This window comes from Raphanus sativus, unplaced genomic scaffold (genome assembly GCF_000801105.2).
Source record: "Raphanus sativus cultivar WK10039 unplaced genomic scaffold, ASM80110v3 Scaffold1005, whole genome shotgun sequence".
NCBI classification, from domain to species: Eukaryota; Viridiplantae; Streptophyta; class Magnoliopsida; order Brassicales; family Brassicaceae; genus Raphanus; species Raphanus sativus.
In genome coordinates, this window is record NW_026616319.1 from 1 (window position 1) to 26,951 (window position 26,951).

At 35.5% G+C, this 26,951-nt stretch overlaps 7 protein-coding genes and 1 long non-coding RNA gene across 16 annotated transcripts; 5 read left to right on the top strand and 3 right to left on the bottom strand.

The window, feature by feature from the left end:
• Positions 1-13: 13 nt before the first annotated feature.
• Positions 14-1,496, bottom strand: LOC130494319 (ATP-dependent helicase rhp16-like). 3 transcript variants are annotated; one of them, XM_056998163.1, is made up of 4 exons: positions 808-1,495; positions 441-639; positions 224-328; positions 14-114 (listed from the first exon to the last, which is right to left on the bottom strand). In XM_056998163.1, exons 2-4 carry the CDS (start codon positions 570-572, stop codon positions 100-102), a joined length of 252 nt encoding a protein of 83 aa, XP_056854143.1. In that variant the 5' UTR covers positions 573-639; positions 808-1,495; the 3' UTR covers positions 14-99. The 3 variants fall into 3 exon arrangements, with proteins under 3 accessions (XP_056854143.1, XP_018486501.1, XP_056854142.1); XM_018630999.2 differs by having other exon boundaries at positions 788-1,495; XM_056998162.1 differs by having other exon boundaries at positions 441-1,496.
• A 553-nt stretch (positions 1,497-2,049) lies between these two features.
• Positions 2,050-6,700, bottom strand: LOC130503543 (uncharacterized). Of its 2 annotated transcripts, none has more exons than XM_056998165.1 (21): positions 6,581-6,700; positions 6,359-6,509; positions 6,053-6,219; positions 5,928-5,978; positions 5,733-5,850; positions 5,607-5,663; positions 5,455-5,519; positions 5,298-5,381; positions 5,155-5,205; positions 4,990-5,052; positions 4,839-4,885; positions 4,635-4,704; positions 3,581-3,643; positions 3,418-3,507; positions 3,309-3,347; positions 3,006-3,233; positions 2,838-2,923; positions 2,716-2,764; positions 2,546-2,626; positions 2,366-2,459; positions 2,050-2,285 (listed from the first exon to the last, which is right to left on the bottom strand). In XM_056998165.1, the coding sequence occupies exons 2-21, from the start codon at positions 6,474-6,476 to the stop codon at positions 2,125-2,127; spliced, it is 1,782 nt and encodes a 593-aa protein (XP_056854145.1). In that variant the 5' UTR covers positions 6,477-6,509; positions 6,581-6,700; the 3' UTR covers positions 2,050-2,124. The 2 variants fall into 2 exon arrangements, with proteins under 2 accessions (XP_056854145.1, XP_056854144.1); XM_056998164.1 differs by having other exon boundaries at positions 6,359-6,503; positions 6,581-6,681.
• A 5,262-nt stretch (positions 6,701-11,962) lies between these two features.
• Positions 11,963-14,775, top strand: LOC108861511 (aspartic proteinase NANA, chloroplast). The gene is made up of 2 exons (XM_018635388.2): positions 11,963-12,533; positions 13,805-14,775. Exons 1-2 carry the CDS (start codon positions 12,013-12,015, stop codon positions 14,613-14,615), a joined length of 1,332 nt encoding a protein of 443 aa, XP_018490890.1. The 5' UTR covers positions 11,963-12,012; the 3' UTR covers positions 14,616-14,775.
• Positions 14,776-15,560: 785 nt separating this feature from the next.
• On the top strand, positions 15,561-17,068 carry LOC130503541 (uncharacterized). Of its 6 annotated transcripts, none has more exons than XR_008940858.1 (5): positions 15,561-15,702; positions 16,063-16,268; positions 16,336-16,445; positions 16,533-16,714; positions 16,796-17,068. It is a non-coding gene; the product is annotated as an uncharacterized LOC130503541 (long non-coding RNA). The 6 variants fall into 6 exon arrangements; XR_008940861.1 differs by having other exon boundaries at positions 16,801-17,068; XR_008940860.1 differs by having other exon boundaries at positions 16,533-16,586; positions 16,715-17,068.
• A 1,351-nt stretch (positions 17,069-18,419) lies between these two features.
• On the top strand, positions 18,420-20,628 carry LOC108861507 (ALA-interacting subunit 1). Its single transcript, XM_018635384.2, has 7 exons — positions 18,420-18,742; positions 19,132-19,190; positions 19,278-19,352; positions 19,431-19,544; positions 19,618-19,986; positions 20,076-20,365; positions 20,443-20,628. The coding sequence occupies exons 1-7, from the start codon at positions 18,658-18,660 to the stop codon at positions 20,498-20,500; spliced, it is 1,050 nt and encodes a 349-aa protein (XP_018490886.1). The 5' UTR covers positions 18,420-18,657; the 3' UTR covers positions 20,501-20,628.
• Positions 20,629-21,454: 826 nt separating this feature from the next.
• Positions 21,455-23,504, top strand: LOC108861508 (uncharacterized). The gene is made up of 11 exons (XM_018635385.2): positions 21,455-21,646; positions 21,794-21,855; positions 21,948-22,090; positions 22,185-22,243; positions 22,355-22,378; positions 22,471-22,553; positions 22,651-22,715; positions 22,818-22,867; positions 22,946-23,047; positions 23,135-23,194; positions 23,283-23,504. The coding sequence occupies exons 1-11, from the start codon at positions 21,644-21,646 to the stop codon at positions 23,385-23,387; spliced, it is 756 nt and encodes a 251-aa protein (XP_018490887.1). The 5' UTR covers positions 21,455-21,643; the 3' UTR covers positions 23,388-23,504.
• A 1,483-nt stretch (positions 23,505-24,987) lies between these two features.
• LOC108858938 (uncharacterized) lies at positions 24,988-26,261 on the top strand. Its single transcript, XM_018632787.2, has one exon. The coding sequence runs from the start codon at positions 25,014-25,016 to the stop codon at positions 26,259-26,261; it is 1,248 nt and encodes a 415-aa protein (XP_018488289.2). The 5' UTR covers positions 24,988-25,013.
• Positions 26,262-26,335: 74 nt separating this feature from the next.
• LOC130503542 (phosphoglycerate kinase 1, chloroplastic-like) lies at positions 26,336-26,902 on the bottom strand. Its single transcript, XM_056998161.1, has 2 exons — positions 26,723-26,902; positions 26,336-26,643 (listed from the first exon to the last, which is right to left on the bottom strand). Exons 1-2 carry the CDS (start codon positions 26,846-26,848, stop codon positions 26,434-26,436), a joined length of 336 nt encoding a protein of 111 aa, XP_056854141.1. The 5' UTR covers positions 26,849-26,902; the 3' UTR covers positions 26,336-26,433.
• Positions 26,903-26,951: the final 49 nt, after the last annotated feature.

Below are 26,951 nucleotides of genomic sequence, written 5' to 3' on the forward strand. Positions count from 1 at the left end.
TTCAAACTCATCAAGAAAACTTTGCAATTAGGATTTTCCTTGAATTTATTGATAGAAACATCTCTAGCTGCCATTGACATGCTTCCCACCCAGTTGGTTTCAACCAAACCTACACTGAAAGAATGTTTCACTCTCATTAAAACTAATGTTTAAAGAATAACATATTCATAGCATAGTGTGTTGCTAGCATATCCATAGCATAGTGTGTTGCTCTTGATATTACCTTCCCGAGGGTGTAGTTTATCAGATCCAAAAATGATGTGAACTGGCTGAAAGCTATTGCTTTTGCAGACCCCTCTCTTTCGACCATGAGCCTTATTTCTTCCCTCTGCAAACAGACTCGATCACAAAATCGTTAAACAAAGAAAGAGGCTCAAAATGCAAAAGAAACGTAACAGGGTGTAGATAAGCTGTAAATATAAATATTTAAGAGTACATACCAAAGCCTCAATCTTTGTACTTGTCTGAAAATCATCGAGCATGATCCGATTCAAAATGCTTAAGGCTCTAAATCCTTTAATTGTTGTCTTGTTTGCTTGCTGCTCAATGTCAAATTTAGCAATCCAATCCATAGTCAGTAGTGTTGAGCATGTTGGACAGCTGACTTGTCTCAGGGATGCAGCGAATCAATCATACAAGCTTTATAGAACACATTTTCACAAGAAGTCACGTTCAAAGTAAAATAACCAAAGAAAATATTAATCTGACAGATTTCTGAATGTAACCTGTCTAAATATTAATCTAACAGATTCCATTCTACTTTTTCTATTTTATGGAAATTACTTACTTTGCTACGGCGTTTCCTACCTTGGTCGCCCAATTGTTAAGCGGCTTCTTGTTCGTGGTTACTCCGTGAGAATTGTCATCGACTGCGAAGGTAATCGATTCCAGCGGATGCGGTAACGGAGAACTGTAACCCTCGTTCCACAACAGCCATAATCACTGGTGAGTTTCTTTTTCTTTATTTTTCAGCTTATTCTTTTTATTCGAGTCCTCTCTCTCCGATGTCGACTCTGTCGAGAGCAATTTTCTGCGGCAGGGGGCCTGAACCGGAGAACCATATCTGAAGAGAAGTGACGTTTTGGACTGAATCTATATCGCAGCCCCATGATATGTCAGGGACATCTTCCACGGAGTCGTTTCGTGGTCTCGCCGGCCGAAACAGAGCAGCGGATTCCGGGACGGGATCGTGACGCCGGAAGAGGTTGGAATGAGAGGGTTAGAGGTTGGGCACGAAGCTTGCGGAGTGGAGATGAAGATCCATCCTGCTCTCAACCTTCTCCTAGTTATAGACTGACGTGAAAGAAACAGAAAGGTCCACATCTTTCTGGGTTTAATGTGAATAATGGCGAATTAAAAGAAAAAATACGTTGAACAAAAAGGGAGATAAAGAGATGAGAGGAGAAATCATTAGCTTCATAGATTAAAAAGCGGAGACGGCGAGGCTGAGTTGTGGAATGAAGCCCTAACTGGATGAAGCCAAAACGCAGAGTTTCACCATTTTATCAAACCAAAGCTTACACAAATCAGACCAAACTCGTCGACCAAAAAACCGGAAATAGCGCGGGTCCCACAGCCATTAAAATAATCTGACGTGGACACTCTCAAAAGAGAGAAAAGTGTGGCATTATATATATGATTATTTAGTGCTAAGTTTTCAAATTCAGAAATAGAATTGTACATTTTTACTGAAGATTTATTAGTTAAAAGTTACAAAATAATTAATTAGAAAAAAATACACTAATAATCAAAATTTATTATTTTTTTTAAATTTGTATGTATGAAAATTTTAAACCTTATTCTTTTTTCTTTCTGAAATAGAGGGGTTAATTTTCTATAGACCATCTAACATCATCTAGCTATTTCTAAACATTGCATGTTATTTAGTACTCAAAAAAAAGCACACTAGAATATAGATGTTTATTACTTTTAACTAGAAAAGGCAAAATAAACCAAGAACATGAAGCATATTTCACATCCATGGATCATGTCTATCCCCAAAACATAACAACAAGACAAGGAAACAAACTCAGGCTCTATACATGCAAATTGGTTTTATTTTAAGGAAGAAAAAAAAAGACAAGAGAGCTACAAAAATGCAGTAAAATTTGCTATTTTCTTGAATCAGTGATGCAACCCGTTTCCATTGCTATACACATTGCTGTTCTGGTAAACACTCCCCATTGCTGGTCCATTAGCCACTCTTGTGTTCGTAGAAACTTTGTTCACTTTGCCACTTGCTTGCAGAATTGCTTCTAAACACCCAGACGCTGCTGCTATAAGACCTGTTTGTATCATAAGTGTTTCTTAGTAAACACCATCACCACATGTTCTTGTCTAAATGCTAATATAACCAAGAAATTACCAACAAACAATGCAGAAGGTTTTCCAGGTCTTGACTTAAACTCAGGGTGGAACTGAACACCCACAAAGTATGGATGGCTTTGTAGTTCCACTATCTACACATAACAACAACATGAAAGCATTCAATTACTGTTCTAAGCTCACTTCCACATTAAACAGGAGGTTCTTAAGAGTATATTACCTCCATACGACGCCCAGTCTCATCCTTGCCAACAAATGAGAGCCCAGCATTCTCAATTTCTGATATCATATCTGGATTCACCTGGCATTAAAAAGAAACATTCCACTTTCAAAACTCAGGAGAGAGCTCAAAATATGCAGAATAGAAGAAATGCAGCAAAAAGATATTACCTCATATCTGTGACGGTGTCTCTCATCAACAAACTTTGCATTACCGTACCTAAAAAATAATCATAAGAAGTGAGTCCTAAGAGCTATATCATGTGCTAGTATATCTTAAATGTGTTACTTACAACTTGGCAGACTTGCAATCAGGAACCTGAAAGTGAGTCCTCCTTGACCCTAAGCGCATTGTGCCTCCCATATGAGTCGTGGATCCCTTAAAAAAATAGAATGAAGAAGACACTTGAGAAACTGAAACCATGTAATCAGTCAAATGAAAAGATGATACGGTCTAGTACTTCTGGCATAAATATGACGCAAGGGCTTGAAGTTTCTGGTTCAAACTCTGTGCTGTTTGCATCCTCAAAGCCAAGAACGGAACGGGCAAATTCAACAACAGCCAGCTGCATTCCTAGACATATGCCAAGGAAAGGGACTTGATTTTCACGTGCGTACTTTGTAGCTAGTATCTTTCCTTGCACTCCTCTGTCACCAAAACCTCCTGGTACTAGAATCCCATCAGCACCCTGCAACAAGAACAATGCTCTGAGTCATTCATGCTTACTGAATTGGTGTGGCAGACTTTGTTAAAATTGTCTTACCTTCAAAAGATCCCATGCAGCTTTATGGACATCTGGCGCCTGCAATGGTAAGCCGTACAAAGGCTCATGAGATTCAATACAAAATGAGAGCAAAGAAGACAAGACTCACTTCCTGTGCTGTAATCTCTTCAAGGTCACTGGCTGCAACCCACTCTACAACAAGCTTCTTGTGACATGCCACAGAAGCATGCAAAAGGGCCTGCAGACAAATGAGGGCATGAACTAAAGGTTGGGGTCAATGGTTTGATCAGGTTAGAGAGATTTTTACTTACCTTCAACACGGAGAGGTAAGAATCAGTAAGGCCAGTGTACTTTCCAACCATAGCAATTTTGACCTGTAATAGAAGACCATTGAGAATCAACAATGGGTTCCATTATATTTAGGCCTCGATTGGTACAACAGATGAAGAAGCAGTAGCAGAATGCTGTAGAAGCAGTATGCCGTATAAGCTGTATGTTCTCACTAAATTTTTTAATAAAGTGATTGGTAGAGCAGTAGCATTATATAATTTTAAAATTATCATAAAAGTTGGTATATAATATATTTATTTTAAAATAATATATATTAAATTATAATATATATTAATAATATATTTATTATTAAAAAATAATGAATCTTATTTAATTTTATAAATTAAATTAATTTTTAAATGTGAAATAGTGTTATTTAAAAAATAAAAAAACTATTTAAAAATAAAATTTATTTTTGGAAAAAAATAATTTTGATAATATTAAATAAAATAAATAAATTTTAAAAAGTAATTTATATAAAAATTATCATTATTTATTTATTGGTTGAGAAATAAATGATCCATATATAACATTATCATAAAAAATAATCTATGACATATAATTTATTTATTTATAAATATAAATGTGTTTATTTTATAATATATAAATATATATTATTTTATGTATTTTATTAAAAATAATGAATGATATGTGTAACTATATAAAGTTTTATTGTATTTTAAATGTGAAATATTGTTATTTTAAAAAAAAAAAAATAATTAATCACAAATTTTAGCCTTTTTTAAATATAAATTTATTTTTGATTATAAGCATATTTTTTATATTATTAAACACACATAATTTAATTACATATAATTATTTTTGAATATATATAAATTCAAAATGCAAATGTTATTTCAAAAGCTTCATATGAGAATATTGAGCAAAGAGCATTTGGAGAGCATTAGCATCTTGTAAATGCTTTTCTAAATGCTTTTATGAAATATTGATTGGATAATAAGGAGCATAATGCTAATGCTCTGCCAATCAAGCTCTTAGACACATTGGCATCATATATAGAAAAAGTTGACTAACAGGATCTTGCAGTGTATCATAAATTTTAGTTCTTGCAGTCCATTCTGTCACGTCAGCCTCTACAGTTTTGCTGCAAAGAGACAAATGTCACTCAGTTGAGAAAAAGTCATCTCAAACAAGCTTATGTGTGATAGTGGAACCTAGAGCAGAATAAATTTACACTTATAGACAAAGGAAAATCGAAAACATGGTATAGAGACAAACCCAAGGAGGTTCAACTCTCTTAAGATTGCTTCATGAACCTTTTGATCCTATTTGAAAACAATTTGAACACCAAAAGATCAGAGCATCGCAACAAGATCCTTTTGGGTTTCATTAGTAAGGTTAGAAACTACTCAAGCACAAACTTACTTACCCTTAGAAGCAGTGGAACATGCCAGATATTTGGAACATCATAGAGCGTTACAATATTCTCTTCCTATGAAACCAAAGAAAAGTAGAAATAGTGTTCACTTGACGAGAGATAACCTCTCTGCTCTAGGAGACTATGAGGTTAGATTAGAAGACAAAAACCACATACAGGCACATGGCAAAACTGAGATAGCTTCGTCTTGACATTGTCTTCAAGTGCCTGTTACAAAACAATAACTGATAAAATGAAAAAAAAAACTATGGATAGTCGTTAACACTACAGCACATGAGAAATATTGGAGAGACAATTACCTTCGTGCTGCGACATGCTAGGATATTTGGTGTCAAACCAAGGCTCCTGAGTCGTCGCACACTATGCTGAGTTGGCTTTGTCTTCTGCAGCACAGATGTTAAACCTCAACTGTTACAAAATCAATAAAAATAGAATCTCCACTGCACAGAAACTTACCTGTTCACCAACAACACTGAGAACAGGCACAAGGCTCACATGAACCAAGCAGAAGTTATCAGGTCCTAAGAAACAAAACGACAGAAAGTGAAGGAGCTGATAACAAGTAAATTCAAAAAAAAGTTAATACGAACATTGAGCACACAGCTCACCAGCTTTATAAGAGAATTGACCGAGGGCCTCGATGAAGGGCATAGATTCAATATCACCTACACATAAAAACATTATATAAACAAAAGCCTCTCTTCTTCTGACAATATAAGCAAGCAAAGAGTAACCTATAGTCCCGCCTAATTCGATAACACAGACATCAGGAGGACCTTCCTTCCCATCCACAGGAACGTTAGCTACTCGCTCAATCCACTCTTGGATTGCGTCAGTAATATGCGGAACCACCTTAAAGAAAGTGAAGAAGCTTTGTTCAAACCACTGGACCAAACTAGAACCAGATGAAGTTTAATAACGTATGAAACCTGTACAGTTCTTCCGAGGTAGTCTCCTTTCCTTTCTTTGTCAATAACTGACTGCAAAAAAATCAAAGCTAAAAGTTTGTTAAACATGAGATTAGCTACTATTGAGGTGGTAGACAGTAAGTAACCTGGTATATCTTCCCGGTTGTTAAGTTGTTGTCACGGGTCAAAGTACTGTTTAAAAACCGCTCATAGTTTCCAAGGTCCAAGTCCACCTCTCCACCATCATCCAAGACAAATACTTCTCCATGCTCAAACGGAGACATTGTTCCAGCATCAGTATTAAGATAAGGATCTGCGCAATAAAAGAACGTAAAATGATCATCTTCACCAACAAAGTTAAGTTTCATCATTTATACAAATTAGCGTAATAAGTATGGTTTACATGCAATCACAGAGTGGAGAGAAACAGAGGATGTAAAATGAAACTCTACCAATCTTAATGGAAGTAACACGAAGGCCAGATGCTTGAAGGAGAAGTCCAATGCTACTAGCAGTGACTCCTTTACCAAGCCCACTCACCACTCCTCCTGTCACCAAAACATACTTCATTTCTCGTTTGTCTCTCTCAACTTTCTTCTTCACCTAAAATCATCAAGAACAGAGAACACGGTAAGCATACAATCATTTTCACAAAGAAAGAGCACAAAGGCTACCTTCACCGTAAAGCAATGGCCTTTCTGGATTTTCAAGGCGGCGGCCTATAGCTATAACCTCCGAGTCCCCTCCTTATTTAAACCAAGAAAAAAGTTTATTTTAAAAAGTTTTGTTTTTTTAATATTTGTTATAGTACAGTAAAACTGGAATTTAGGGTTTATATTTGCTGTATAGGAAACTGTGCGCCCAATTTGAAACCAATCAGAATTTAGAGTCCTTCTGTACCACTCTGATCGTTTGTCCTTTTGTCACTAATAGAGGCATTCACATGTTTCATCGAAAAAACCAACTTAGAGACAATAGTCAAACATGTACTCTTCCTTTAACTCTGTTTGATGTCTTCTTCAGCTTTGGACCCACTTTTGATTTACCAGTTAGCACCGACATGTTTCTTGCCGAAGAAGCATGTTTTTTCAAGAACTGGCTTGTCTCTCTCACATACTGTTACATCTGTATGCAATGTACGCTTTGAATACAACTTTGTTTCTGAGTTTACCGATTATTTGTTTTCAACATCATTTATTACAAAAGTACTGAATCATTGAGAAGAGAGAGGTAATGGTCAAGACAATAGGAGATTGTTTGCCTAAGTAAAATATGATCACAACAACTCTCTTATCTTTTACACTAAGCTGGCTACCTCATTGAGCCGTGTCAGTTCCTCCACCAGCATCAGCTTCTGAAGTGGTTTTAGCCATCACCTCACCCGGAGGAGGATGGTCAAAACTTAGCGGTGTCCCAATAAAAAACAAAAGATGTTAGGCCAACCAATTAAACCTCTATTTCAGTATCCTTGAGCTAAGAAAAGCACATGGGAACACAAACAAGCCATCATTGAGTTTATGTAAAATGCTAGAAATTCACCAACAAGCTACATGGCAATATTAGACTATGTTCTATGCTTTTATGTTTCGTTAAAGCTATGTTCTTTATGCTGCAGTTAACGACCACAAGAATCACACGATAAGCAGAGGAAACGGAAAGCTCAAGACTTTAAAGCTTTCTAATTGTAGTAAGAGATATTAAAGATATTTGGTTTATAAAGTTTGGAGCTTTTCTGTTATTACATAACTGAATAAACACCGAAGCTAAAACAAAGTAACAGAACATAGCTCCTGCTTTAGACTTTTAACCTTAGTTTTTTTTTTGGTGCAAATGGTTAAATACTTTTAACCTTAGTTAATGTCTTATTGACTCTTTCAGTGGAAGAGACCTTTTTTCGCTGATCTTGTCTGGTTGCAAAGTCTTAGCTTTGTTACTTTGTTTTAACAACAATTTTGGCATGTTTTCCAAGTTCTCTCCTCACACCCTTCGATGCTTAGTAGACAGGAATCCATAAAACATAGTAAGCTCTTGGTCTCTCTCTCTGATCATCAAACATTCTTCTCTTGGTCTCTCTCTCTCTCTCTGATCAACGGAGAGAATAAAAGTGGAATTGTTCTCGACGCCGTTCAAGTCTTCTTGAGCCGTTGCAATGGTCGTAGAAAAAAAAGCGATAAGGAGAGACCGACCCGGGAATTTATGAACACATATAGTATTGGGTTTGATCTCTGTACTTCAAGAATCTGTCATGAATTCATGGGCTTATTTAGTAAAGCCTTCTTATTGTTAATTTTATCCAATTGTAAGAAAATTATTTTCTGATAGATATGTAAAAGCAAATTTGCATTGAAATTCACAGTTATAAAAGAAAAAGAAAAATCTTTGTGATGACACATAAAACTGACTAAGAGAATCTTCGACCAAAATACTTATTCTAAAGGAGCAAAACCTCAAAATAAAAATTTGCTGGTTGATTAATGCAACCATTGAATTTTCAAAAAATCTTAAATTTTTATTGATTTGTATTATAGCCTTTGACATTAACAAAAGTTACTAATAGTAATAAAACTTCACAAATATATATAAAATATATATTTTAATATATTATACAATAGAATCCGGTTAGCCGATGAATTCTTGTATTTTGATACCACTCGTAAGGTATGTAACATTTAAATATTTATGTAATTTGATTTAATAATGTTAAGTTTGTTTAATTTATTTTTATTTTGTGTGAGTTTTATTTAATGTATTTTGTGTAAATTTTATTTTAATGTTATATAATATTTATTCTATTTTATTTGGTGTATTTAAATTATTTTAAATAAAATTAGTCGATGTATTTTTGAAAGAAAAAAAAAGAAAATGAATAATAGTTTTGAGATTTTGAATAGCAAAACTTCAAATTTGAAGTGTAACTATACAAAATTTCAAAATTTGAGGATATCAAATTGAGTTGAAATGACAAATATTTCAAAATCCGAGGAGTTGAGGTTGAGTTAGAGATGTTTTAAATGGATAGTTTTTTCTTCAAATTATATGATGAGCAGAAGGAAGGGAATATGAGCTGTGTTTGTGAATAAGGTCAAAGAGATATATACAAAAGAAAACCAATTATAAGATAGGTAGATGATCCGGAAGTTACGCAAATGGAGGGGCATGGATGAGGTCACAATAACATTACAAATCTTCTCCTTTCCTTATACGATACGTTTATACACTCTTTAAGTATAAAGGAGTTTGGTCCATTGCAACGTCTCTACATCTCTGAATGATTGATTAACATATAAAGAAAGATCCAGTGATGAGGCCGTTTGGTAATAAAGAAAGTTTGTTAAGACTTTTTTTATTTATGTGTCTAACCACGGATTACATTCATACCATCGACCGCGCGAGCTCAATAAACTACCTGTTTCTTCCACATAAAATGGATCAAAGCTTCTTTTTTTCTTTGGAACGGAAAATGGATCATACCAAGTGATCAGATATCAGGGATTATATACATTGTTTAATTACTTATTATTTACTCCTCGCCTATTCATTTTCACGTTTATCATATCAAAAACCTCCCCCAAAATGGTATTAATGACTATCGAACAAAGAAAATAAATATTATCACGTGGCTACTTGCTTGCAACTGTAAAGGGACGTCGTTTTTCTATACTTGCGGCGGAAAATCAACACCGGCCTTTGCTCCCTTTATCACATCTATATCATTTTCTAGATGCATCCGGCCTTGTCATAAATAATAGAATACCACTAATTAAAAACAGTTTTACTAGACTTCCTTTTGATATAGCTTGTCAACAGCTAATCTAGACGTCCTTCAATAAATATTACACATTTATACAGTATTGTCGTGGATACATCATACATTTTACCATCTACCTTATTTAAAACTATACCGCGTTCCTGTTACTTGTAAGTTGTAACTTGTAACCTATCTACATTTAGTTTTATTTAAATCACCGAACAAACCCGTGATCTAATAAATCAAATAAAGAAATTCAGTTTAAAAACTTCAACTCAATAATGTCTCCATGTATTAATCAACAATGTCCAGTTTTGACGACACAAATGACCCAAATTATTTTAGAATGATGCCGCCATATGCAGTAGCCTAAGGCTCTAAGCTACATAGCGTTTTTCTTCTATAGCTTTTATTCCAATTGTTATGAGCCTCCATCGCAAGTTAAGATAATGCATGAGCAGTGCATGACAAAGTCCTTAGGGTTGTATTTTTTGTTTTATAATATGGTACAATCCTAGGGTTGTAATATTTTTTTTTCTTGTCGTCACCTTAAAGATTGTTATAATTGTATAGTTACTGGACGCAAACTGGCAGTTTTAATTAATCTTCCTTCATCCACTGTCTTTGTCGTGCATTACATATTTTCCGAGCAGTTAGGATTTTCTACTATCTATAGCTTTATTACTTTTATAATCTCAACTGAGACATTGGGTGCCACCAATGAGTAACAAAAGAAAAACAAATCTCACTGTTTGTTTAATATAAATATATATATTCCTTCTGTTTCTTTTTATAAGATGTTTTAGTATAAACACACAAATTAAAAAAATTACTAAAAGCATTTGATTATAACAAAAAATAATCAAAATTAATTAATCATTGCTATTCTGAACAAGTAAGACAAAAACTATACATTGCCTTTTTATATATTAATAAATTGTTTAAAAAATTGTATAGAAAGTTTCAAAATATTATACAAATTAAAACAAAATATTCTCTGAAACATCATGTAGAAATAAACAGAGGGAGTGTTATTTGATGAACAAATCAAATAGCCAAATACCATATAACTGAAAACAATAAAATTGACAATTGACAGTGCTGTGGCTTGGAATGTTGTTAAACGCATCATACTGTACACGCATCTCTCTCAATTTGGATAATCCAATATAGAAGTTTGTCATGTTTTGTGTCTTTCTCTGTCTTATAACTCATTTTTTTTTTAATAATTCTAAAATTTGAACAGATGAATATAAAATATAATGATTTTTAGAAGAATCCAAGGGTGCAACAGCCAATCAGTGACACTAAGACAGCTCCTAATCTTCCTCTGGCCCTTGTGACTTTGACCCACTGCCCCTGGCCTCTTCTCCTCACGTCTATCCATCCATACAAATATTTCATATACCTACTCTGATACACCAACCATGTCAAAAGACTTTTAAAAAAATGATAAGACGAAAAATGAGTGGAATTAAACATTTTTATTTAACTTTGATTAGCTATTAGAATCCTGAATCTTATAAATTTATTTCTTTTTGTTAATAGATTAGTAAATAAATCAATATTGTTAATTTTTGTCTTAGTGTTGCTTAAACTCTTAAATATGTATCTGAATTAGTGTCAATGAATATAGTGTGTTATAAATAGAAAAGAAAAAAAAACGTTTTGGAATAAATGCAACATTTCGGCCATAGACAATATTACATAAATAGTTCCGCAATATTAAAAGATTTGGAAAGTAATCGAACAGGCATAGATATTCAACGCGAGCATATGTTGCATTTGAACTGTTAAGAGTTTAGAGTATTGCCAATACTGAGAAAACATCCTCAAATGTCTCCTCTTAATATACTAAAGATGTTTGTAGCTTTAAAAATTATTTCATTTTTTAATTTTGTTTTCTTGAGTTTGGATGTTATGTTTTGAATTTTGGATTAAAACAATAATATATTCTAAAATTTATAAATAAATGCACTCTACACAAAATAGTGGTTTCTAAAATTAAAAATAGACTTCCTTGTTTGTTACACAAAAATGTCATTTAAAATTTCAAAATTCACTTTAAACTTAATATTAAATGTAAAATGCATTAATTTTATAAATAATTTTATTTATCTCAGTAATACTATTGGTTAGATATATATAATTACTAAAGTATAAGTTCATTTCAATTTTTTATTTGTGTGAAAAATGTCACAATCTTCTCAAAACAGAAGTAATTTTCTAAAAATGAGAAAAATCAGATAATAAAAAACTAACTATTAAGGCTTAAATTAATGAGAGAGAGATCATGATGTATATAAATACTCTGTTTTAGAAACAGAACCGAACAGGGGAAAAGGAAAAAAAAAGGAGATGAAGAGGACAAGAGCGCTCTTGTGTCTCATTCCCATCCTCCTTACCGCCGCCGCAGATTCCACGGAAGATACGGCAGTGCGTCTCAAAATATCACATCGGGACACTCTCTTCCCAACATCATCCCACCGCATTGAAGACATTATCAGCGAGGACCAGAAGCGTCACAGCCTCATAACTCGAAAACGAAAGACCAACGGAGGAGGAGCAAAACTGCCATTGAGATCAGGTTCCGACTATGGAGCGGCGCAGTACTTTGCTGATGTCAAGGTTGGAACGCCGGCGAAGAGGTTCAGGGTGGTGGTGGATACAGGGAGCGAGCTGACGTGGGTGAACTGCAGGTTCCGAGGGAAAGGAAAAGGGAAAGAGAAAGAGAAGAAACGTCGAGTGTTCAGAGCAGAAGAGTCTTCGAGTTTCAGACAAGTTGGATGTTTGACTCAGACTTGTAAAGCTGATCTCATGAATCTCTTCTCCCTCAGTAATTGCCCTACTCCTTCAACTCCATGCTCCTACGATTATAGGTACTTCATCTCTTGATGATAGTGACTGCATTATAGATAAATCAACACAGAAATGTGATTAAGTAGAGTCTAATCAGGAGTCTATTAAGGATCACTCCTAATTACTTACTCCATCCTCTTAAAATTATATTTTGTTTAAGAAATTATCACATAAATTAAGAAAATAGTAAATACTCATTTTTCTTAGATATGGCAAAAATAAATTAAGAAAATAGCTAAATACTCAATAATCTTAGATATGGCAAAATAGCATAAAAAGAGAAAAAAATTACTAAATTACTCTAAACACTAATAATTAAATCATAACCCCAAATATAAAATTCTTTAATATCTTTTTTACTTTTAAAAATGCTATATATTTTTGAGAATTTTTGCGTGTGCTATTTTGGAATAAGAATATTCTCTAATGCTTTATAGGTATTTTCAATATTCAGTTATATTCAAATCTTGTAGCATTTTCCATTTTATAAATGTAACTAAAAAGAAATAAATCAATAGAAAATGTCTAATTTATAAAACCTTTATTTTATAACAAAAGCTTACGTATAATTAATTTTGAAATGCAAGATGTATGTAAAACGAAGTGATGCATGATGACTGTAGAGCTGTAGTTATAGACATGTTAGAGCATCTCTGTTGGAGGAGAAACTCAAAATGCATATTTAAGTATAAAATATTATTATTCAAATATATTTAATTATGAAAATTGTTGAAAAATATGACCAGTTAACATGTGACCAACTGGCAAAGAGAATTTCAAATGGGTTCTCAAAGAATGTCTGCAAAGAACTCTTCACACCTTTTTTTATATTTCTCATCTATTTTTATTTTTCTTAACTGATTTATTTGCTTAGAACTCCATTCAGAATTCAACCATTGGCCATGCTCTTATTACGGAACACAAATTCACTCTTTAAAGGAACTGTGTGTGTTTTATGGAGAAAAGATATTTAGAGAAAGTTGGGTTGGGTGGTCATCAATGAGAGAAGAAAAGGGACCTCTTTCTCTTGTCACCATTTCATTGTCTCTACTTTTCCCAAACTCTTTAGAGAAGCCATAGATTTTTAGATGCAAGTGTCTGTAAGGAGAGGGCGTGAAATTAAATGTGCTTTGAGCTACAATTCATCGCATTACATAAATGTCACTTATTATGTGACTTGTGAGTTAGGTTTGCCGTTTGAGCCGCCATACATAAATTCTAAGCCTCTCTTATATATTGTCATTAACCCTAATGCAAATTCCCTAATCCATGTTATTAATACTAATATCAGATACGCGGACGGGTCATCAGCACAAGGAGTATTCGCAAAGGAGACATTCACAGTTGATCTCACCAACGGTCGTGTAGCTAGACTCCATGGCCTCCTCATCGGTTGCAGCAGCTCCTTCGATGGAGATAGCTTCCAAGGAGCCGATGGAGTTCTTGGTCTAGCCTTGAGTGATTACTCCTTCACTTCCAAAGCCACTAACCTTTTCGGTGGTAAATTCTCATACTGCCTCGTTGACCATCGCTCCCACAAAAACGTCTCCAGCTATCTCATCTTCGGCTCCACCACCAAACCAAACGCCACACGGACCACCCCTCTTGATCTCAACCTCATTCCTCCCTTCTACGCCATCAACATCATTGGAATCTCCCTCGGCGATGACATGCTTGACATCCCCTCGCAAGTATGGGACGCAACAAGCGGTGGAGGGACAATCTTGGACTCAGGAACCAGCCTCACGTTATTGGCTGACGCCGCGTACAAGCCGGTGGTTTCGGGGCTTGAGCGTTACCTTGTGGGGCTGAAGAGAGTTAAACCAGAAGGAGTACCGATAGAGTATTGTTTTGATGTCACGTCAGGGTTCAACGAGAGCAAGCTGCCGCAGTTGATGTTTCATTTCGACGGTGGTGCACGTTTTGAGCCGCATCGTAGAAGCTACCTAGTAGATGCTGCGCATGGAGTGAAGTGTTTAGGGTTTGTGTCGGCGGGAACGCCGGCTACTAATGTGGTTGGGAACATAATGCAACAGAATTATTTGTGGGAGTTTGATGTTGTGGCCTCAACTTTGTCTTTTGCTCCTTCTACATGTCTTTAGCTGTTCGTTTCTCACTTTGTGGGAGTATTACTTTTGATTAATTGGGAAAATATTGTTTGTTAATTGTTAGTGAATGAAATAAACATGTTTGTTATCAAATTTGTAATATATGGGACTTGTTGTTCACCTCTTCTTTTTGATAAAAATGTGAATTTCATTATTGAACTTGGATCCCATTCTGTTGTGTATGAGACCCAAAAAAATTCTAAAAGACTCAAAACAGAAGAGAAGAACTAGACTAATTTGATGAGAAAAAGCCTAGTACTAAAAACTTATCCATATAAACAAGGGATTTGAACTCTAAAAGGGTATAGTGACCCAAACCTCTGTTCATCACTTTAGAGCAAACTCATCCTTAGTCACAAAAAAAAATTAGAACTTTCAACTAGAATTTATTTATTTTAAATAGATTTAATGTCTTTTTACCAAGTATTTTATAGCCTAGTAAAACTTAAATTTGCACATGGCCTATTGATAAAGATTAGCCGGGCCTGCTCAAGACCCTCAAGTTGGTATGTTACAAACTTGAATGATGCAGGTTGGAGAAAAAAACAAGAAAGAACTTGTGTTTGTTTCCTTAGTTTACAAGCCACCCCTTGTCTCCTTTATTTTATGGACTTCTATATATATAAAAGAGAGTTGGTTCTCTCCAACTGACACGTAAGCGTCCACGTCAGAAATTCGGGCCCTGGCGGATCGACACGTGTCTCTTTACATCGCTTTATTTTTCGTTTCAATCGAGCAACCCTAGCCGTTCTGTTTCCTCTCCTCCTCATGCCATTCAACTGAGAAACGGCAGTCGTTATGGCACTCAAGCCTCAACCCACTTCTTCATCTTCAATGCTTCTTTACTTCTTCTTAAAGCTCACACATGATGTATATATATAGAGGATCTGACGATTTCGCATCCATCTATTTGGTCCTCTTTTAATCGTAGAACCCTAAATCTATATCACCACTATCCGTTAATGGCTAAGCAACAACTCCATTCTCGGAGCTCAAGACAGTCCGGTGTAGAAACTTTGTTGCGACAAGGATCCTTCGTTTATGGGAAACTCGCAATCGATCTGGTTGTGCTGATGGAAAGGTAACTGAGTAATTTTCTTCTCTCAATTCTTGATTCTTATATTACTTGATGTTGTATTTTGAAATTGAATCTCTGTTTTGCTACTATTTGGGTCCAAATGATTCGTTGCCCATTATCCCTCTCCTTTATCTCTGATCTTACAATGCTACTTCTTTTTCAGTGCCTATTTGTTGATGTTGCTAAGATTTTAATGTTGGTTGTTGTGGTTTCTCAGTGATATTGAAAGTTATTATTATAGATCTCTGATAAGTCACCCGAGGGGTTTTTGATGGTTGCTAATTTTCCTGTACTTATAATGCTTTGTATCTTGCATTTGTATACGTTTGAGAATGTCTCATAGGTTACATTTTTGGTTCACAGTCAACTCTGATCCAGGGGTCAATGAGCCTGCACCGACTCAATAAAGCTCCACGAGTGGGCTGAAAGCAGGGACCTTATCCTGATGGAGTTCTTCCGCTTCTGCAGTCACTACTAGCTCATGTTGATGGCCAGTCGCTCTTTAATTCATTGACAGTGTCTGAACATAATTCCTATGTTCTCAACTTCCAATCGTAGTAAAATTCTAAGTCAGTTCCTTCCTTTAAATATTTTCTTGCTAATTTTTACTAACTCATATCTGTTTTTTTTCTAAAGAAGATACTGTGTTGAGATGATCTGTCGGATACATCTGATGTGTTTGTTTGTTTGACGCTGAAATGAGCAAGTTGACAAATGTACCTGCTGCTGCAGAATCATAACTCATGGTAGCAGTTTTACACTCTCCTGTTTATTATGTGTTGTTTTTTCGACAAACTCTTAATTACAGATACTCACACATCTATGTTGCACAGGCTGCTGGACAGGAAGACCCCCAGAACATGGCCTTCCACAATGCCTCACAGATGGTGGGGAAGACCTTCACTTTTCAGCTCAAGCTTACAGACTTTAATTTGTCAGCAAGCATCAGTCTTTCACAATCTCATGCATATTTGATCCCAACCATCACCCACCACTTCCTAATTTTGTTGATCAGGTTTGTACATCAACTTCACTTTATTGGTTGGGTCTGACATACATGGATAAGGTATCCAACTGTTGTGTTCTTTACATGAAGGTCAGGACAACTCAAGAGATTACATGCCAGGAGCTGGTTCTGATTCAAAAATCTGCACTAGGAAACTCTTTTGTCAACCTCAAACAATATTGATATTGAACCAATCTACTATATCGTTCAGAATTGTGAATTTCTCACGAATGTTTTAAGTTCAGGCCTTAACTTCTTACTGAGCTTAGACGAGTTAATAATAGTTTCGTTTACCAACAGTTAAAACTTTTTAGTTTTTTTTGTTAAGATTGTTAACATGTTTCAGACTAGACCGTGAAAAATAAATGCAAAATTTGGAGTGCAATGTAAATTACTTTTCTCAAATTTTTAGCTTGGGTGAAATTTCATAAACTAAAAGAACCTGGTTCCAGCACACGTCATAGTTAAGCTTTAGCAAAAGAAAAACAATTTATTGTTCATATTCCTGGACAACACGGCTGACTACAAGTCTACAACCACGTCGAACTGTAAGTAGCTTTTAAACATTAGAAGAATCACTTTGAAGAATCACTTATTAATTTTCCAACTTTTCATGAGCCTGGCACCACAGTTCCTTTTGAAATGCCTTGGTCTTTATAAAATATCAGTTTATCTTAAGATTACACAAAAAATATAGCATTATAAGAAGCAATGAAATTTTACCTTTTGTTTATCCTACTTTTATGCAATAACTTCATATCGTGTTGTATTCAAAACATAATGTAAAACAGTTAATAGCGATAAACCTAAAGACTCGAATATGGGATTCTGAAAGTAATTTTTATGGATAGCTCAAACTGAAAATCATTTAGAAATAGATATAACTTACTATTAATGTGATAAACAGTTGTAGTAAGTAATTTTTTTAAAAGGCATAGAAGCATAGCTATACAATAAACGCAGATCAATTAACTAAAATTAATCAAATTTTATAAACAAATATGTCCAATATTTAGATGTCTTATATTAGATATTACAAAATTGTGCATGTAGTATAGTACCAATCGTGTAACATTTAAACTAAATTATAATTGAAACCAAACATTATAGAAATTTAGACCGAACATACCAATCATCACAATCATGATGTGAATTGAAACCGAACATGTTATGTATATAAACAATCAATCATAATAAATATAAAAATACACCACATAAATTGTTATGTGAAAATATCAGAGTTTATTTAGACTTCATAAAATATAAAACAAATACAAAAATAAAGTAGTATTTAAATTTTAAGATAATCAAGATTTATATTAAATATTTACTTTAATTATTTCTATTATTTCCAAATTAACATCCCGCCCGTAGGGCGGGCCGATTCTAGTTTCTTGTATTTTATAGATGAATGATGAATCTATTGCCCTTTCATATGACTCAACACCACAACACAGCCAAAATGTAAGACTTAAACACAGCCAAAATGTAGACTTATTTTCATTCAGCAATGCAAAAGACTGGACCCAAAGAAGAAAGCTGTTGAGGCCAATTTTTCTAAGAACTATTCTAGCATGATCCAAAAGATATAAGGCCTAAAGAAATTTGGCGCATAGTTTGTTGGGCCGCTTTCTCTCTTTCATTCTTTTTTTTTTTGTCTCTAGTGTTCTTCTTACTTCATAACATTGACATTGGCAAATTACAAAGACTCGTCATCTTCCCTACCCACTCTTTGGCATATTTACCAATTGGCACGACTCATGAATCTCTACGAAGCTTCGACTTTTTTTCTTCTTCTAGAATTAAAAGGAATGTGACTTTTAAGCCGTCTTCTTTGACCACGACCAGTCTTCCTTCATCTCGCTAGTCTCCTTCTCCTTTTTGTTTTCTCTATTTCCTCCGTCTCTGTTCACCATCTCCTTCCCCAGAAAAACCTCTCCTTTCTCTCAGCCATGCCTTCCAATAATACAGCATCCTCCAGCGCCGCCGGATCTTCCGATTCTTCCACCACTCGGAGAAACTCCAAACGGCCTAAGTGTATGTCTCTTCCTCCTCTGTGTCCCCGTTGACTCTCTTTGCTCTATCTCTGTTTAATCTTTCAATTCATCTCTACCATCTGTAAATCCACTGTTTAGTTTCTTTTTATAATTTTATTTGCTTCTTAATTATAACAAAGCACCTGATCTCGCAAAAACTAGTTGCAGAATTGGTTTTTATAAGAATCTTAGCTAAGAAACCAGATTTGTCGTTAGGGTTCTTACTTTCTCGTTAAAAAGAACTGAACTTTGTAAGAATCTAAAAACCAAAAATAACTACTATTAGGGTTTTACTTTCTCGATTTAAAGAATTTAACTTTATATGATTTTTCAGCTAGTAAACAAGAACGTTATAGCTAAAAGGTGACTCTCTAATGATTTGATTTGCAGATTCAAAGTTTACACAGCAGGAGCTTCCTGCTTGCAAGCCCATTCTTACTCCTGGTTGGGTAAATCTCTCATTCTCCACTCCAACTTGTTTTCTTTTTTTAAAAGATTTTAACTTTTTTACTTATGGGTCTCTCATTTTTTGGCAGGTGATTTTGACGTTTTTGGTCATCAGTGTTATCTTCATCCCCCTCGGTGTTGTTTCTCTGTTCGCTTCTCAAGATGTAAGAAAAGGATGATCTCTTCATCTAACCCCAAATGTTTCTGTATCTCACATGTTTCGTCTCTTACTGTTGTTATAGGTTGTTGAGATCGTTGATCGGTATGATAATGATTGCATACCGCCGCCTTCTAGGGCTGACAAGGTTGCTTACATTCAAGGAGCTGCTAACAAAACTTGTACCCGGACAATAGTTGTGAGTTTCCTACACTGTTTCATTCTTTGAGACAATGGTTATTACCCTCTGAATGTCTTTGTTTTTGTGTCAGGTTCCTAAGAAGATGAAGCAGCCTATCTACGTTTATTACGAGCTTGAGAACTTCTACCAGAACCACCGCAGGTATGTGAAAAGCCGAAGCGATGCGCAGCTGAGAAGTGTGAGAGATGAGAATCAAATAGAGGGATGCAAGCCTGAGGACGATGTTAACGGACAGCCTATTGTGCCGTGCGGTCTGATCGCTTGGAGTCTCTTTAACGACACATACGCTCTATCAAAAAACAACCAGCCTTTAAACGTGAGCAAGAAAGGGATCGCGTGGAAGAGTGACAGGGAACACAAGTTCGGTAAAAATGTGTTTCCCAAGAACTTTCAGATGGGCAATATCACCGGTGGTGGCAGACTGATTCCAAATGTACCGGTAAGTAAGCCTGTTAATGCTCAAAACTCAAAGTCATTATCCTTTTGCGGAAACACTTTTAGGACTTAGCAATTTCTTCTCTTTTTCAGCTGAGTGAGCAAGAGGATCTGATTGTGTGGATGAGGACTGCAGCTTTGCCAACGTTTAGGAAACTATATGGGAAGATAGAGACTGACCTGCAGGAGAATGATACGATACACGTGGTTCTGGAGAACAACTACAACACGTATAGTTTCGATGGGAAGAAGAAGCTTGTTTTGTCGACAACTAGTTGGCTCGGTGGGAAGAATGACTTCCTCGGCATTGCTTACCTCACGGTTGGAGGAATCTGCTTCTTCTTGGCACTTGCGTTTACCATCATGTACCTTGTGAAACCAAGGTATATATTCATATTATATGATTCTTATCCTTGGCTATTATAGATGTTTGATTTGGTGTTTTGGGGGTGTTTTGCAGGCGACTTGGAGATCCTACTTACTTGTCATGGAACAGGGTACCAGGAGGAGGTCGATAAACACAAAGACTCTGTATTCTGCTTATGTAAATCTCTTTTATCTTTTTTTTTTTTGTAACACATAAATCTCTTTATCCTAAATGTAATTTCGGCCAAAACTCTGCTAGTAATGATATATGTATTTTATAGATGTGAAATGCATGATGTAACAGTTGAAAGATTGCTACCATACACGGATGAGAAAGCTACCTCTCTTTTTTTTTTTGCTCCTCCATCCATATTTGCTGCCTTCCTCTCTTTGCCTTTAACTATTGTTTGTTCTATCAAAAAGCAGTTCATTTTATATATCTTGTTTTTTTAAATTCTTTGATAATAAAATATTTGTGCATGTATTCTTGACAAGTCATTGATTTTGAACTTCTCAGACTTTAATTGGACCAGTCATATAAGTTCGGAGTAGTCCAGTAAGTATTATTTCTGTCGTGTAACACATTTCATTATCCAATCATCTGCTTGGGACCTCTCAGAGTTATGTATCAATATTTTTGCCATGACAATAGAATTCAATTAAGGGAATGATCCATCCATAGCCACATGTGGTATTCTTATGATCCATCAAACCTGCATGACATTATTCACAATCACATACATCTACATGTGCCACCTATTGATTTACTTACGAGTATAGACATTTCTGATTTCTCTTAATAATATACAGCTTATACTGTCTTTTAAGACTGTAAAATACCAAATGTGTATTTTTCAAAATCAACATTACAACAAAATAAACTACAACCTATAGAAAACTGAATTTCTCTCACAAGGAAAATTGCAAATAGAAAAATTTTACTTTTTTTTTCTCAAAAAAAATCTCTTTAAATTGCAATTTTCCTTGTGCACAAAAATAAAAATTGCAATTTTCCTTGTGACTAGCCAGAAAAAGAAAAGTTACCGAAATTAAATATAAATCTTCCGGTCCATTCATAAAACCGAGATAATTGACTGTGAACCGATTCAATAAACCGAGTCTTTGCACAATGAAAAGAGAGATTCATCAGAGAGAGAGGCGGAACAGGACGAAAGTGAGAAAGCTGAAGCAATCGTGAAGCTCTCTCTCGAGTCACTCCTTTCGCTCTAACGGGACACGTCTTCGATTACCTTTGTTAGGGTTTTCTTTGTCGTCTGCGAATTCTTCACACAATAATGGTAACGTAACGCGCTTTCTCCTCCTTCTGATAAAGCTTTGTTTCAAATGTCTTTTGCTTTTAGGGTTTTTGATAATTACTCTAAAGTCCCTCACTTTACTGGTAATAATGATTCAATCATATATGATTCCCCTTTTTTTCTTTTAAGCATAAGTTGAGTAGAAGCAACCGCGACAAAGTTCAGCAGTTCGTTGCCATCACAGGAGCTAGGTTACTCCATCCATCTTGTCTTTTTTTTTTTAAATGCGGTTGCCTTGTTTGTTACGGCAAGAAACAGTAACTAGTGCCTGTATCCTTTGTAGTGAGAAGAATGCTCTGCAGACTCTTAAATCAAGCGATTGGCAGCTTGAAGCAGCTTACGATGTGTTTTACAGCAAGCCACAGCCTAGAAGCAATAATGCTGCTGGTGTTAGACGCTTGCAGGAGCTCTACAATAGATATAAAGGTTTAAGCTACTTTTTGATCAAAAGGGCAAAGGTTATAACTTATATTATATCATTTGTTTGACGTTTCATAATATTTACATTACATTTCTGCAGACCCGTATTCTGATATGATTCTAGCTGAGGGTATCTCTGTTCTCTGTAGTGATCTTCAGGTATTTTATCTTTTTTTATCTTCTTGAATATTTGATTAAGAATGATTTAGTTTATGTCTTATATTTGCTTTGATTACAACTGACTTGAATCTCTTTTTTTTTTTTCAACAGGTGGAACCCCAAGACATTGTCACGGTACATTTGTTCTAGGGTTGCTCTGGGGTTTCTTTCTTGTTCATCTTCTGACATTTAATTAGTTAAATGGGTACTTACTCCAATTTTTTCAGTTGGTTCTTTCGTGGCATATGAATGCTGCTACAGCGTGTGAATTTTCCAAGGAGGAGTTTGTTGGTGGGTTACAGGCGTTAGGGTGAGTGAACTCTCTAGTCATGATGTGAAGCTGTGGCCTGTCCTGTGACCTCTTTGTTGTGGAGTTTTAACTTAAGGGTTTCTTTTTCTGATGGCAGCGTAGATTCCATTGGGAAGCTGCAGGGGAAGCTCTCATTTATGCGTTCCGAGCTTAAAGATGAACGTAATTTGAAATAGCCATTCCTAACCCTGTTTTTGTTATTTGGTTTATGAATAGTTCCGTGTTGGGTGGCTGACAGACATGTGTAATGTTCTTCTTATTCAGAAAAGTTTCATGAAATATACAACTTTGCTTTTGGGTGGGCGAAGGAGAAGGTAATATAAAGCTTGATCTGAACTATTTATAGTTCTCTGTGCTAGTGACAGACAGTCTCAGTGTAAAATGTTTTTCAGGGTCAGAAGTCTCTTGCTTTAGATACAGCGATTGGGATGTGGCAGCTGCTCTTTGCGGAAAGAGAGTGGCCACTGTTAAATCACTGGTGTGATTTCTTGCAGGTAAACAAACAAAACACTCATTCGTCAAGGCATGGTTCTTATCATATTCTTGTTGCTTCTGATACAATCTTGTTTTCCCAAGTTCAGGATCGTCATAACAAGGCAATATCCAAGGACACATGGGAACAGCTCCTCGAATTTGCAAGGGTAAACACTAGAGACTGTTGTGTCATTGAGCTTACTTACATATTGATTGCAGCTATGACTTAGTGGTTGATATATGGGATTGAAACAGACGGTGGATCCAGCACTGTCGAATTACGATGCAGAAGGAGCATGGCCTTACCTCATCGATGAGTTCGTTGAGTATTTGTATGACAAGAGCATTGTTGAAAAGTAAATTGTCGTCAACTGAGACAAGTAATCAGCTCTATTTTACAATGTTCCAAATCTCATTATTTTTTTTTACACTATACTTTTATGTCTCTTGTCAGTCTTCATATTTGTTCTGCTCTTCTATCTGTTTTTTTTTTCTTGTTAAGAGTCCAACGATCTGCTCTCCTATTTCACCGCAGGAACAAACAGAAAATAACTAAAAAGAAAGAAATATCACTACCATATTGAAATCGAAACATCAAAATATCATATTTACATCCAAACCGAAGGGAAAAATATATTTCAGATAACATGTACATAATTAAAGAAAAACATTCCAGAAAGATAATAACAAAACTATCTAACATAAAAAAATGTATATTTTACAAAATATGTAAAGATTTCATTGTATTTAGTTTGCTTACAACTTTGTCTATAAAATACTAAGATAAGAAAAAAACAAATAATAACAAAATCATACGGAGGGTGATACAAATAATAACAAAAAAAAGTGCTTTACATTTACGGCTAAAAATATAAGGTTACAACTCGTTTCAATCACCCTAAGATAAGCAAAATCATAATAAGTGGCACTGCTAGTCTCGACAAAAGGCGATACAAAGTCATGGCGTAAGATACTGATATAATGAGGAGTGAATCTGATGATTATGTTCTAGGAAGTAAACACAGAATACTACTTGCAGACTAGATTAAGTCAAATTTGACTGATTGATGTACGTCAGATTCTGCGGATCGATTTGGGAGGCGCGCTGAGAACGTGTAGGCTATTCATGTAAAGAAAAGAAAGAACATGGATTACAAAAGCTTCTACATGAATCTAGAAGAGGGGATCATAAGAACAAAAAATTGTGTGAAGGAACAAAGTTTTAAAGTTGCAAATTGAGTAGCAAAGAGTTCCTACTGTGAAGAAAAGAAGAAGTAAGAAGTGATGCTTTCCACATTGTGTTTCCTCGATTGTCCTCATAACACACTCTTTTTATATTCATCTCCACCGTTTTATGTAATAACACACTCTTTTTAAACCGGGATTTCTAGTTTAGTTGATAAAGAGTTCATACTTGTGAGTTCCGCCACCTGGGTTCGAATCCCAGCTACTGGAAAATTAACATTTCGGCATGGCCAAAGATAGAGGACCGACATGTGGCAACACATGACTATAGTCTGAACCACTTCTGTTGGGCCAGGATACCTCTGTATAATTCAAAAAAAAATCACACTTTTTTTATATCAATTTCGTAAGGTTTTTTAAAAGTTTTAACTAGTCAAGATAAAATATTAAATACCATACTAGAATATTAAATTCCAAATTGAAATAGAAAATTGAAAAATATGTGGAAAAATTAGAAAAAAAATCTAATAGCAAAACACCGAAAAGATAATAACAAAAATTATCATAATCTTATTCGTATTTTATGTTTAACACGTAAGCAAAATCTTATCGTTTACAAAATCTATAATAGGTCTCACTGTTCGAATGATTGTTTTTAATCTTATACGAGATGAATTTCGTTTGCTTACGATTTCATTATAGACAATATATACTACGATAAGGAAGAACATAATATTTGAGATAAGCAAAATCATAATAAGTGGTACTGCTAATCTCAACAAAAAAAATCCATACAAAATAATGACGAAAGATATTGAAATAATAAGGAGCGAATCTGATGACGAGGAGGATCTAGCATTTGAGATAAGCAGCAGTATCATAATAAGTGGTACTGCTAATCACACCGAAAAGCAATACAAAGTCATAACGAAAGACATTGATATGATGAGTAGCGAATCTGATGATGATGATCAAGCAAGTAAATCTAGATTACTACGTGCAGACCAGGTTAGGTCAAATTCACTTGATCGGTTTATGAGACGTGCTGAGAAAGTTTGGGCAGTTTCCACCATGGAAAAGGAAGAAGATGAATCTCAAAAGCCTATAATACTGGAGACTAATCAGGGACCAGTAGACGAAAGAGTTGGTGATATGGTGCAGTTGGGACAAAACAACTATTTCATAGTTGACATCTTCGAGAAAGAGATCATTGAGTTGGGAGACAAAGTGGATCTAAACTTCAAGACATTCAACAACTTCGAAGCTGTTGATGGAGGCGCTCCTTCGGATCACCACTTCTACAACCACAGGTGTTGTTACTCCTCTTGCTTCCGCCTCTGCTTCTGCACAGACATTGATGTAGAGAGAGAGTGGGTAATTCTAAAGAGACAACTAGACTTGTGGGAGAAGAAGAAGGAAGATGGTTCAAAAAGAGTCAGCTTCTGTGTGAGAACTTACCGTCAGAGAAAAGAGCTGATGAGAGTTGCTGCAACCGTGACAAACGGTGGTGATCAGAGTCACAGCTTGTTGTTCTTTGACATTAAGTTCCCTAAGAGGTATCCATATCAAGCACCGAGTTTCTTCTACCATACATATGGTCTTCCTTTGAGTAATCTTGGAACCCAAAAGAAACTGAGACCTGAACGCCGTTACAACGTATTAGATGTGTTCCTCCACATTGAAGAGATTGTGATGATGAACACCAACAAGTCATATAATCAGATGGTGGATATGCTGAAACGCCCTCTCATGGGGTTTGAGGATTTTGTAAAGGGGCACTTCAGGAAGAAGGGGGCTTTCATTCTGAGGAACATGATGGATGAGATGGATTTGGGCAATGAGAGGGATAATAAGTACATGTTCTTGAAGACGTACATTGCCTTTGAAGACAATAAAGCTTATTGTGAGCATCTTCTCAACAGTGATCTTAAAGAAGTGCTGAAGAGGTTCAAGGAGAAAGAGTCTTCAGCAAGCGAGAACTACAACTCTTCTTCATCTCAAGAGACATCAAGACACCAAAACTCCTGGAGCAAGTACTCATTCCTGTAGTTTAATTACTTTTTTTTATTGTGTTTCTGAGATTTTAATATTGGTAAAGTTCTTTTGAGACCAACAAGTACTCATTTAAAAAAAAAGGTCATAGTCTTGAATAGGTAGATGATGATGATTTACAGCAAAAGAAGTATACATCAGTTGGCCTCTCATCAAAAGGGTGAGTTTTCTAAACGGTGACAGTGATGGCTTCATCAAGAGCGATCACACCGGGAAGTACTTTACCTTCCAAGAGCTCCAAGCTGGCTCCACCACCAGTGGAGATGTGACTCATGACTCCTGCAACTCCTACTTTCTCCACTGCAGCCACTGAGTCTCCTCCTCCTATTATAGTTGTCACTCCTTTCTCACTTAGCTCTGCTAGTTTATTCGCAACTGCCTGCAACAACGATAACAATCCCAAACATGTTCATCATCTAACCATATGTTTTTTACTCTACTAGGAATCAGTTTCTTACCTCTGTTCCAGCAGCAAACTTCTCCATCTCGAAAACTCCCATAGGTCCATTCCAAATGACTGTTTGTGTTGTGTCCAGAGCCTCGTTGAATGTTTTCACCGAGTCCGGACCTATGTCCAGTCCCATCCATCCGTCCTCAATACCTGATGCTGGCACAACCTACAACCATACTTCACTCAGAAACTAAGCTCTAGTAAACCTTGCTGTTAAGAGAGAGAGAGAGAGAGAG

What these genes read in the sequence shown, in the direction of transcription:
- LOC130503543 (XM_056998165.1), bottom strand. Translation starts at nt 6,476, where the DNA reads ATGAAGTATGTTTTGGTGACAGGAGGAGTGGTGAGTGGGCTTGGTAAA. An exon ending in TCAGTGTTGTTGGTGAACAG is followed by an intron (nt 5,382 to 5,454) that starts GTAAGTTTCTGT and finishes TCTGTGCTGCAG; the next exon opens with AAGACAAAGCCAACTCAGCA. An exon ending in GACACCGTCACAGATATGAG is followed by an intron (nt 2,627 to 2,715) that starts GTAATATCTTTT and finishes TTTTAATGCCAG; the next exon opens with GTGAATCCAGATATGATATC.
- LOC108861511 (XM_018635388.2), top strand. Translation starts at nt 12,013, where the DNA reads ATGAAGAGGACAAGAGCGCTCTTGTGTCTCATTCCCATCCTCCTTACC. An exon ending in CCATGCTCCTACGATTATAG is followed by an intron (nt 12,534 to 13,804) that starts GTACTTCATCTC and finishes TACTAATATCAG; the next exon opens with ATACGCGGACGGGTCATCAG.
- LOC130503542 (XM_056998161.1), bottom strand. Translation starts at nt 26,848, where the DNA reads ATGGGACTGGACATAGGTCCGGACTCGGTGAAAACATTCAACGAGGCT. An exon ending in AGTTTGCTGCTGGAACAGAG is followed by an intron (nt 26,644 to 26,722) that starts GTAAGAAACTGA and finishes TCGTTGTTGCAG; the next exon opens with GCAGTTGCGAATAAACTAGC.
- LOC130494319 (XM_056998162.1), bottom strand. Translation starts at nt 572, where the DNA reads ATGGATTGGATTGCTAAATTTGACATTGAGCAGCAAGCAAACAAGACA. An exon ending in GTACAAAGATTGAGGCTTTG is followed by an intron (nt 329 to 440) that starts GTATGTACTCTT and finishes GTCTGTTTGCAG; the next exon opens with AGGGAAGAAATAAGGCTCAT.
- LOC108861507 (XM_018635384.2), top strand. Translation starts at nt 18,658, where the DNA reads ATGCCTTCCAATAATACAGCATCCTCCAGCGCCGCCGGATCTTCCGAT. An exon ending in AAACTCCAAACGGCCTAAGT is followed by an intron (nt 18,743 to 19,131) that starts GTATGTCTCTTC and finishes TTTGATTTGCAG; the next exon opens with ATTCAAAGTTTACACAGCAG. An exon ending in CTTGTACCCGGACAATAGTT is followed by an intron (nt 19,545 to 19,617) that starts GTGAGTTTCCTA and finishes TTTTTGTGTCAG; the next exon opens with GTTCCTAAGAAGATGAAGCA.
- LOC108861508 (XM_018635385.2), top strand. An exon ending in TTGGGTGGGCGAAGGAGAAG is followed by an intron (nt 22,868 to 22,945) that starts GTAATATAAAGC and finishes AATGTTTTTCAG; the next exon opens with GGTCAGAAGTCTCTTGCTTT. An exon ending in ACTGGTGTGATTTCTTGCAG is followed by an intron (nt 23,048 to 23,134) that starts GTAAACAAACAA and finishes TCCCAAGTTCAG; the next exon opens with GATCGTCATAACAAGGCAAT.
- LOC108858938 (XM_018632787.2), top strand. Translation starts at nt 25,014, where the DNA reads ATGACGAAAGATATTGAAATAATAAGGAGCGAATCTGATGACGAGGAG.